The following is a 12,077-nucleotide window of genomic DNA, read 5'->3' as shown; positions in this document are numbered from 1 at the left end:
AATATTAATTCCGCAACTAAAACATTCACTTTTTTAATTCAATTTAAGTATATGTTCTTATAAAAAATATTTAAATAGCGTTAAGGATTTTTTATGCGTGCATGTTTGCATATAATTCATGAAAAGCTATATATTCACAATTCTTCCACTAAATTTGCTTATTTGCATTCGCATATCAACACATGGGTTCATCTAATTTAGATATATTGGTAATAATAATGGCTGTTAATTAATGAGTAAGTACGATTTACAAAAAATAAACAGCAAACCAATCATCATGGCCAAGTCTGACAACAAACTTTTAAATGCTGTTCCTCACTTTAATCACTCGTTATTGCAAGACGCATTCACTTTTTGTACTTTCCAGAGATATCGCCACACTTTTTTGAGTTGTACAATATTGACTAGAAATGACGAACACGGGACTCTCACGTCTCACTATTGATTATTCAAGCTTTTAATTTTTTTTAAAAAATATTGTTCCTATATATCATTCCAGACACAAGATTAAACGCACATCATATGTAAGTTCAGCCATACTTTTTTCTTGTAAATTAATTCTATCTGGACCTGTTTGCATATCAAATGAACGCACTATCATTTCAGTCGCGAGAACGATAAATAATAATAACACCGATATATATAAGACATGTAAACTCATTAAATCACCCCCAGTCTCACGTGCAAAGATTCCTTTTAACTCGGGTATAGTGGTATGAATGATCCTTTAATTTATTCATCACTGAACAAAATTAATCATTCAATCCTTGCCTTTCTACGTGTATATCGATAGACCCACATACATACACAAAAACTACACATGCTCCATATAAGTAGGTAACCATTAATTTCCCATTTTGCTTTTGATCAAGGTAATCATAATGCAACAACGTTAAAATAATGTCTTCCTCCTCTGACTCCACCGACGCCGATCTCCCATTGAGACCAATCCCAGGAGGCTATGGCCTCCCTTTCATCGGAGCCGTCTGTGACAGGTTCGATTTTTCTACGTCAAGGCCGCGACGAGCGATGACTTCTTCAGATCACGAATGGACAAATACAAATCCACCGTCTTCAGAACCAACATGCCTCCTGGTCCATTCATATCTCCAAACCCTAGGGTCATCGCCCTTCTTGACGCCGTTAGCTTCCCCGTCCTCTTCGACAGTTCCAAGGTTGAGAAACGCGACGTCTTCACCGGAACTTTCAAGCCCTCAGCCGGATTCACCAACGGCTACCGTGTCTGCAACTACCTAGACCCGTCGGAACCCAAGCACGACCAAATCAAGAGCTTCCTCCTTGCTCTCATCGCCTCCCGGAAAGACCAGGTAATCCCACTGCTGAGAAACTACTTAACGGAGCTGTTTGTTAAGGTTGAAGACAAGGTATCAGACCACGGCGAGGTATACTTCAACCCTATCAGCCAAAACGAGCTCTTCAACTTCTTGTTTCACCTCTATTGCGGCAAAGATCCGATTCAAACCGTACTCAAATCTGATGGCTTAAAACTCTTCCAGTTCTGGGTGTTTGCGCAGGTAGCAATGATGACGCGTTTCGATTAACCTTGGCCTGTTAATCAATATCACTTTTCTCTTGGATCATATTAAACCGATCAAATCAAGCACGGCTTTAATTTGTATCTGCAGGTTTTACCTCTTGGATCTCTTGGGCTGCCATGGTACCTCTTCCCTCTCAACGTGGTAGAAGATTTGCTCCTCCATACCCTGCCGCTTCCCAGCTTCTTGCTTAAATGGCACCTCAAGAAGCTTTACAATGCCGTTGCAACTTCAGCCACAGAAGCGTTCGATTTAGCTTCGACTTTCGGGTTATCCAAAGATGAAGCCTGCATGAACTTGCTCTTCGTTCTGGGCTTCAACTCTTGCAACGGGATGAAGGTCGTCGTCCCCACCTTGATGAAGTGGGTCGGACTAGCCGGAAAGACCCTGCACCAGAAAATCGCCGATGAAGTCAGAAGCGTCGTGAAAGAAGGCGGGGTCACTTTAACGGCGCTGGAAAGGATGCCGTTGGTGAAGTCAGTGGTGTGGGAGTCCTTGAGGATTGAGCCTCCGGTGGCGTACCAGTACGCGAAGGCCAAAGAGGACATAGTTGTTCGAAGTCACGACGCTGCGTTTTTGGTGAAGAAAGGAGAGACGCTGTTAGGGTTTCAGCCATTTGCTACGAAGGACGAGAAAGTGTTCAAGGATGCAGAGAAATTTGTGGAGGACAGGTTTATCGGAGAAGAAGGAGAGAAGCTGTTGAAGTACGTGTATTGGTCGAACGGGCAGGAGACGGAGGAGCCGGCAGCGGCGAACAAGCAATGTGCGGGGAAGAATCTGGTGGAGTTGGTTCTACAGGTGTTTGTGGTGGAGTTCTTCTTGAGGTATGATAGTTTTACAGTGAAGCTGGGAAAGCCTACCTTGCAAGGTCCAACAGTTACCATCACTTCCTTGGTCAAAGCCTCAACCATTTGAAATCGTTCATGGTCAAATTTTCATTTTAACAAGCAAGAATAATGAATATGGATAATAAAATCATGATTTCTGCTATGGCATCAGAAAGGTTTTGGGGAGTACTGATGATCAATAATATCAAGTAAGGGATAGATATAATCAAAATTAATGATGATAAGTGTGAAAAGTGTTTGATACACGAGATATTGAAGTTACATTAGTGCTGGTAAAAAAAGAGAAAACTTGATCAGCGCGCTACTTTAAGATTTTTGTCACCATGTTTTTCTTGACATTTTTATAGTTTAACATTATTTATATGGGCTATTAAAAATTCTGTATGCATAATCGATTTATTGAAAAATTAATTTCATAATAATCAATCGTGTGCATGACCATTTCCATGTGTATCCCATATGTAATCACTAATTAACCTCCAAACGATCCAATAATCAAGGGAATCTAGAGGAAATTTTAGTCCCTGTGAGATCTTGTAGTACTCTATATACATACATACATATATATATATATATATAATTTATGTGAAATGACTGACTCATTGCCAGGCCATGTCCATTAAATAAGATTTTTTGAACTTAATTAAAGCGTTGCAGTAGAAAAAAAAAATTACGTATGTAACAATAAGCCTAAAAGTTAAAGATGTAACAAAATTTATACCTTCATGTAACAATCAGAGATGTAACGTATATACTCTGGGGAAAAATTATTAAAGTTCTCAAATTATAACAGTAGTGCTAAAATTAATGCTTATTTAACGCTCTTTGATTTTTATATTAACTCTTGGGAAAAAAAATTACTCAGTTTAAACTTCTTTTCTAAATGGATGTCCAAATTTTAGAAATGAGTAATCGACACATACTTGACAGAAAACTTTTAACCTGATAAATGTAAGTGAATACAAATTAAAAAGTAGTTCTTTGTTCTTGCCACCCAACATCGTAAGATACGCATTATACGGAGTATATCCTCAGAAAATTATACCTCGTAAGACACAAATGTGCTGAGATAAAGTAATTAATATTATTAATGATAAAAAGTAATACACCGAGCACGTTATTACGTAGTTAGACGTGCATCAACTTGACTCTTGAGTTAGGAGGCTTGGTTAGAATTTATTCCATATCTGGTAATATTATAAAATTCTGAACACGGTCATTAAAAAAAAAAATTGAACCCCGCTTCTTCTTCTTCTTCTCCTTTTTAAACGAAATAAAAATTTGAACCTCGAATCACAACTATGTACTTTCCATTCGATATATCCTCTAGTTGTTATCATCTGGGTAAATCTCACATGACTTGTTTGATATTTTATTTAGCCTATAGGCATGTCAACAAAATGTTTAGTAAAAGTTTGTAGTCAAATTTACAAAGTAGCTAGCCTCTCAAAAATGTTTTTATATTCCAGCCAATCTATTATCTCCCCATTTACGGGTAGTCACTTTTTATTTCTAACATTTTACCCAACCTAGTGAACTACAGTTTGAATTTATGTTAAAAGAAATACTTAGAATTAGTACCTCTTTGAATTTATGTTAAAAGAAATGCTTCTAATTAGTACCTCATCATACCTTAAACATAATTATTGCCTCTAATAAAGTGATACATGTGCACAATCAAAATATAATACATTGTGGAGTGCTTGGTTTAACTGGTTAAACATGTTGAATCAACTGATTATAGAGTCTTGAGTTTGGGTCGTAAGATATACAATCACTTTAAATAAATATACCAAAAACATCTCAAAGTATCCATAAAGCCATCATTGATAATAAAACAATTCCACACACACTGTATCATATCATGGCTACCTTACCCTTTTTTTTCAATATAATTATCTATTTGTATGAGTATATGGTGTTTCAAATATTTACATACACTACCGCATACAAAAAATATTTTTTACACCTGGTTTTCATATCAGTTAAAAAAACCAATGTAAAAAGTGTTGTGGCTTTTGTACACCGGTGTATATCTTTGAATTGACTCTCTACACTCTGACTCTATCTTTTCTTTTTACTTTGGCCAATGTGGGTTAGGAAGAATATATATATATATATATATATTGTGACCAGCATAGATTAACATTAGTTATCTCATATATATAGACACACATCTTATACTATATTTAAATAATATATTAACATTTTTTTTGGAATGCAAACTCTCAAGCCTGTGCCGTGTAGTTTGAAGCATTGCAGCGAACCACAGAGACAGGATAGCAAGCATACATATTTTTTATGATATGTTTATATTAACATATATTAAATAAATGCAATTGTTATATTTGGCATAAATAAAACCCAAATACGTACTACCCATAAAAGTTGGTCCAAGTTCCTATACTTTTATGATGTTAGTTTTTATATGTTTTTTTGTTATTTCAAGGTCCTTAAGTTTTACTATTTATTTGTAATGTTATGCAAAGTGTTACATATTCAGGGATAATAGTATTAGGAGTTTTTTATTCTTTTCTGCAATTTTTTGTCTTATCTATAATTTTTAAGTTATTTATTGTAATTCAAAAAATTTAAAAACGGATATCAAATTGATAAAAGAAAAATAATTAGAATTAAAATTTTTTGATATCACAAAAATTTAAATATAATTTAATGTTATTTATTTTATGGATTAAGAATTAAATAAAAAATGAATTCAAAATATTAAAAATATTTCTAAATTTTTATTATTTATTATCTTCTCTCCTATGTGTGTTATCTTTCTCATTAAAAAAAAATTTAAATATAAACTCATATTATTTTTTTAATGAATTTATATTTGTGATTTCAATCATTAACAACTAATATATATTCAAATATTTCTATAAAAATTAACAAATTATCAATTTACAAATTATAACAAAATTTTTATTTATAAATTGTAAGAAAGATTTACATTATCTTTTAAATGTAAACAACATATTTAGGAGTTATAAATTATAAATTTAAAAAATATTATCATTATTATAAATTTATAAGAAGATATATTACAATTAAAAAAATAAATTAATTTTTTTAAAAAAATAGGCTAGCCAACAGGTCAATTCATTTTACTAATTCCTTCAACCAAATCTATCCAAATTGCTGGGTTAAATGGGCTAGTCTATAAGCTCAATCATTTTTTCAGCTCTATATACTTACTAATAAAGTCTTATATTGACAACAGAGTTTGGTGGTGTGGTAAGATATTTGAGTTTTATATCAAATATAATCATATAAAAATTGCATTTATTTAATATGTCAATATGTTATTTAAATATAATGTGCAATGCATAATGGGTGTTCGCATAAGATAAGTAATGGTCACACAAAATGGGAGAATTACATCCAATATTAATTACTCACATGTCTCTAAGTTCAATTATCAATGAATTTGAAAATAATTAATTGTATTAAGTGAAATCTTAAAATAATATTCCTAACTGTAATCAGCCGAAGGGAAAAAAATTAGTCAGAGCAGGTGCCCCAAAAAATGAAAGTGGGTATGACGTGTCAGCACCTAATATGAGGTTTCCAGGTCTTTACTCCTCAGTCTTCACCATTGCTCAGTGACAACTGGCAAAAACCTTTGACCTTTGGACCAGATTTAACAAAATAAACGGCCAGGATCTGCACCAAGGGACAAAAACCAGGGGAGGTTCCGTGCCTTTCTGTGAGTTCGTAACAATGAGTTAGAGCTTAGATTTTTTATTCAACAAGTTCATTATATACTACGTAGAAATCAATTCATAAAATTGATAAGATTTAATTTACAAAAAATAAAAATCAAAAATCAAAAATTAATATTAATAAAAATGAAATATGAAAAATAGGTTGTCCTATTTTAAAATTTTTATATTGAGTATGATAATCTATCAATGCATATTAATTTAATTTTGATAATTTAGATTTGAAATATATATAAATTAAATTATGATCACATTTTTTATTTAAATTATTTAATCATGTACTTTTAACATGTACTGTATTTATTAATAAAAGTAAGCTCATATATTTAAGTTTATGATTTAAGTTTATATTCCTATCATGAGTTTATTAATAGGTCAGATTTATATATTGTTTTTGATATGATCGATTTAGCTTTCAATTTGTTGGCCAAAAAAATTATTTAGCTTTCAATTTGAAGTAATTAATTATGATATAAAATAGTTAGAAAATATAATATATTGTCTCACTAAATACTTTATGTGTTTTGTAGAGAAAGCAAGTTAAAAAGGACCCAAAACATTAAAAGTGAAAAAATAGGTCGGTTTGGCCCTTAAGTGCTTAGGCCCTTAAGCGCTTAGGTCCTTAAGCCTGTTTTTCAAAAAACGATCAATTTTTAAAGTATGGCCTTTATTTGAAGGGTTTAGGATTGGCCTATAAGCCCATTTTATTTTAAAAAAATTTAAAAAATAAAAAAATAAAATAAATAAATATAAATAAAGATATAGAATCTTAATCAAGTTTTAAAATGAATATTAAAATTTTCAATCCAATCAATCTTATCAAATCTGATAAATACAAAAACTTGTATTAATATTAATCAAAATCAAAAAATAAACCTCACAAATTAATCATGTTTAAGAAATTAATAAAATTTTGTCGATATTGTGATAAAATAAATTGTAAAAGAATCAATACCAGTTATTTTAATAATAAAATACTTAAAAATTATTATTTTTTTAAGAAATAAGGTTTGAAGGGTCGTCCAAATTTAAATTTTTTTTAAAGTCTATTAAAGTTGGGTCTAAAAGTTTTAATTTTCCAAAATCTCATTAATTTTTTAAGTCTAAGCATTTATTTAAATAAGAACTTCAAACTCCATCCTTCAAGTCGCATCCTTATTTTAGACTCTTCAGAACACACCAAAAGACAAAGGAAAAGCTGAAAATGTCAGTACGTGCTTCGACAGCAGGCGCATGAAATGGCAAAGGATTTGACAATGGTGGATGGAAGGGCTGGCATGGGCCCTCACTGCAAGCAGACGAAAATGCAAAAGGCACAACCGTGGGCGGATGAAAAATCAGAAACAAGCGTTAAGTCCTAACTGAATAGTGAATAGCTATTTACTAGTTTCTTTGTTATCTATTAGTGCTTCAGTGTTCATGAATCATAATAACAATCATCAATTTTCCGTTGAGGTGAAATCGAAGCAAATTTGTGTTTAATTTGTTGATTGCTTCAAAAGGCCTCCACAATACATGTGTCACATTTACTTCGTGCTTGCTACTAACTGAGATGTCTAATGTTGCTTTGCCTGGCCCAATGTTCATCAGTTAAATCAGAACTAAACATTGTCAATTATACGTATGTTGAGAGCGACTGTCATTGATTCAACTAGCGATGACGTTGCTGGTTGCTGCGAAAATGATGGCACCTCTATATATGCCAAGTTTGTCTAGCCAACGAAGAAGATAAATGCATGATGATATATAGAATGACAAATGTTACCCTCTCCTTGAAGATAAATTGTTTCTTATTTTCATTCTTTTAATTAATTATTATATTCCTTTTTCAACCATTTGTTTTTTTTTCCTAAAACAATGAAGTTGACTTCTTACTTTTGAGCTCAACTTCTAAAATAATTCAGAAATTATCATTATTATTACTATTTCAAACTCATATATTTCGGGGGAGTGACTATTTACTTGCAAGTCTGATATCCTTGGTTATATCTCCATTTATCTTTTTTTTTTTTGACATCATAAAATATTGGTTTAAGTCACTATTAAACTACCGCAATATCTTGGCCCCTGGGAGTATATTATAATAGACCGCGAACATTAAAAAAGTCCTTAAAAAGAACTAGAAGGCAAGGGATAAAGTTCACGGTATGGAAATGATGAGATTCTCTTTTATTCTCAATTTTGCTATTTAATCATACGCAACGCAATAAAATTTCCAGAACCAACAACGTAACGAAGGGCCAGACCTTTTTTTATTTTTTTTTTTGGGGTTTGGGTGGGGTGGGTGGGGTACAACAGAAGAGAATACGGTGCAGCATAGTGAAGATTGAAGAGTTAGAACCTAGGAGGTAGAGGCCCTGACCAGGGACGTGATGGTAACTGAGGGGCCCAGTGTGGGCTTACCAAGCTTCACTGTAAACGTGTCAAACCTCAAGAAGAAGTCCACCAAAAACACCCGTAGAACCAACTCTACCAGATTCTTCCCCGGACACTGTTTATTCCCGGCCGTCGGATTCTCCGTCTCCCTCCCATTCGACCAGTACACGTACTTCAACAAGCTTTCGCCCTCTCCGACGAACCTGTCTCCCACAAACTCCTTTGCATTCTTGAACACCCTCTCATCCTTCGTCGCAAATGGCTGAAACCCAAAGATCATCTCTCCTTTCTTCACCACAAACGTCGCGTCGTGGCTCTGAATCACCAGATCCGCCTTCGCCTTCCCGTACTGGTACGGCACCGGAGGCTCGATCCTCATCATCTCCCACACCACCGACTTCACCAGCGCCATCTTTTCCAGTGCCGTGAAAGTGACCCCACCTTCTTCCTTCACGACTGTTCTCACTTCGTCGGCGATTCTCTTGTGCAGGCTCTTTCCGGCTAGCCCTAACCACTTCATCAGCGTTGGGATCACTATTTTCACCCCGCCGTAAGTGTTGAAGCCCAGAACAAAGAGGAGGTTGTTGCAGGCTTCTTCTCGAGATAGCCCGTAAGTCGAAGCTAAATCAAGAGCTTCCGTCGCCGAAGTGTACAGGGCTTTATAAAGCTTTCTCTGGTCCCATTTCAGCAACCACCCAGGAAACGGCAGCGTATGGAGGAAGAAATCTTCCACCACGTTTATCGGGAAGAAGTACCACGGTAGCTCCAGTGATCCTAGAGGAGCAACCTGTGTTGTAGCCATTTTCGTCAGAATCAATCTACGCGCATAATCTCAATCCAAACATGAACGGTTAAAAAGCGTTGTTACCTGCGGGAACACCCAGAGCTCGAAGAGCTTAGATGCGAAAGATCCGAGGTTGGTCTGAGCGGGGTCCTTACCTGTGTAGAGTCGGAAGACGAAATTGAAGAGCTCGGCGTCGCTGATGGAGTTGAGCGAAGCGTGGCCGTGGTCTTGTACTTGGTCGCCTAGCTTGAGAAATAGCTCGTTCAAGTAGCTCCGTAGGAGAGGGATGGTCTGGTCTTTCCGTGAAGCAAGAAGAGCGAAAAAGAAGCTCTTGATCTGCTGGTGCTTCTTCTCTGAAGGATCGAGGTAGGCGCAGACGCGGTAGCCGCCGGTGAAGTCCTTGGAGGGCATGTAGGTGCCGGTGAAGACGTCGCGTTTCTCGACCTTGGAGGTGTCAAAGAGGATGGGAAAGCTGAGGGCATCAAGGACGGCGACGACCCGAGGGTCGGAGGCGTTGAAGGGACCGGGCGGCATGTTGGTACGGAACACCGTGGATTTGTACTTGTCGATACGAGATTGGAAGAACTTGTCACGACCTTGATTATAGAAATAGTCGAACCTATCAAAGATGGCTCCGAAGAAAGGGATGCCATAGCTGCCCGGGATGGGTCTCAAAGGAAGTTTGGTGGCAGTGTCGGAGCTGGAATTAGAAGACATTGTTTGGGTCTTGTAAGATGGATCAATATGAACCAAAATACTGGTTTTTTGTTTTTGTGGGGGGTGGGATATATCAATGAAACAGAGTGTGTGTATATATAGAGTTCAATTCACTTAAATATATTAATTAATTAGGCTTGTGATATGCGTGATCGTAAAAGGAAATGCAATATTAAAATAAGTGATGACATGTGGAGGCGATTGCATGGAGGTATCATGGAGCAGCGTGGAATATGCATCAATGTAAGGTCAATTATGGACACAGAGACAAAATAGCAGGTTTGTGATATAACCTATGTATGTGATACACGTACACTTGGAATCAGGTGAAGTGAGTAATCAAAATTCATTTATCTTTAATGCATGTGACGTATATTTAAAATTACAGGGTTATGAATAATAGAATAACAACATAGATAATTGTAACTTATATTTAAAATTAAAGGGAGTATTGAATTAAATTAAAGGGGTAACATAGTTGGTAAAGTATTTAATATTAAAGGAAAAACAAGTTCATGAACCGCCCTAGGGAGGGGGTTGACAGAGCTAAAAAAAAAATGTTACGGAGGAAAAAATGCATAACGTAAAATGTAAGAACTCATCAAAATTGTTGAAAAAAATAATTTTAATATTTAATTAGTTAATACTCTGTTTATCTCAAATTATAAGATACTTTTGAAGGAGTTTCTCTATCCTAAAATATAAAACACTTTAAATATATTAAGATTTTATTAAATGCATCAATTTTTATATTATCCTTTCTTTCTCTACAATTAATTTTTATCTCTTCTCTTTTTAATATATTAAATAATGAGTATTTTTGAATGTTTATATTTTTATTTAGAAAAAATAAGGTGATTAAGTATATTTAATAATATTTATTAGTATGTAAGATTTTATTTAAAAGTATCTTATAATTTAAGATGAAAAGTAAATAATAAATTTTATTTGCATTTTGTTTAACAAAGTGTGGAAATAAAAAAAAAGGAAACAAGTGGGCTCTTTTGGTGTGATTTGGAGCGTTTTTATGGGTAGAATGGGGAACAAGTTATTTCGGCCAAATTATACATAGGCAACTGTAAGTCTGTAATACGGTGTTCTGAGAATACTTTATAATTTATAATTACTCTATCAAAAAGCACTGATAAAATATTTTAGGAAGTAGTAGATTAAAGTTAAAATATCTGGGGGGCATAAAGTTAAGATTTCAGTGATTTTTTTGGGTGGTGGGGACGAGTGAGTAGGAATTTCTGACAAACGCATAGGAAAGATAAAAATGTAGTGGGGTTATGAATATTTTAATAATTTATATAAATTAAAAATTTTGGTCAAGACTCGTTAATGCTTTTAGGTTTTAGAACATTATTAAGTTTGTTATAAAAGGTATTTTAGTTTATTAAGAAATTATCACACAGAAAATTTAGCTGAAAAAGCTTGGACAACTATAAAGAATGTTTGGTTCAACTAATATAAAAATTGAATTATTCTCTCTATTTAAAAATATAAATATTTTTTAAAGAGTTAGATATTAAAAAATATAAAATATTTTTAATCTTTTGAAGTGTACTTATTATTTTTATAAGTGTCTTTACTATAGTAATTTTATATTTATTATAAGATATTTAATAAAGATAAATATAAAAGATATGATTAATTTAAAAGTAAGTAACTACTTTATTAAAGGTAAGATTTAATTAAAAATACTTTCTATTTTTGAATGGAGGGAGTAACTTATTCTTAAACTTAGAATTCTTCAAATCTTAAAATATACTGTCATGTTAAATAAAAACATTAAGAGCATTCCTAAAATATCCACGCGACCCTCGTTGATAACAGTTCCACACCACAACGATTTAAGTTAGTTTAGACGTGGGATGATAATACATCTACGAAGTTTTTCAAAATATTAAGGGATGGACTAATTTTTACAAAAAGTCTGGACAACTTACAGAGGCCTCAAAGCTAGTATAATTAAGAACTATGAAGAAGAGTCTTTTAATTAATAAGGATAGGAAGGAGTACTGTGGCTTATGTAACACTTCCTCAATTCTATATATTTAGAATTCAT

The 12,077-nt window shown here is 33.8% G+C and overlaps 1 protein-coding gene and 1 pseudogene across 1 annotated transcript; one reads left to right on the top strand and one right to left on the bottom strand.

The window, feature by feature from the left end:
* Positions 1-900: 900 nt before the first annotated feature.
* LOC129298314 (allene oxide synthase-like) lies at positions 901-2,546 on the top strand (annotated as a pseudogene).
* A 5,731-nt stretch (positions 2,547-8,277) lies between these two features.
* Positions 8,278-10,082, bottom strand: LOC129298313 (allene oxide synthase 2-like). The gene is made up of 2 exons (XM_054936709.1): positions 9,377-10,082; positions 8,278-9,295 (listed from the first exon to the last, which is right to left on the bottom strand). The coding sequence occupies exons 1-2, from the start codon at positions 10,007-10,009 to the stop codon at positions 8,474-8,476; spliced, it is 1,455 nt and encodes a 484-aa protein (XP_054792684.1). The 5' UTR covers positions 10,010-10,082; the 3' UTR covers positions 8,278-8,473.
* Positions 10,083-12,077: the final 1,995 nt, after the last annotated feature.

This window comes from Prosopis cineraria, unplaced genomic scaffold (genome assembly GCF_029017545.1).
Source record: "Prosopis cineraria cultivar Desert tree isolate PC_DT_omini unplaced genomic scaffold, ASM2901754v1 PC769, whole genome shotgun sequence".
NCBI classification, from domain to species: Eukaryota; Viridiplantae; Streptophyta; class Magnoliopsida; order Fabales; family Fabaceae; genus Prosopis; species Prosopis cineraria.
The sequence above is the reverse complement of the archived record's forward strand: the minus strand, read 5'-3'. Positions and strand labels throughout refer to the sequence as shown.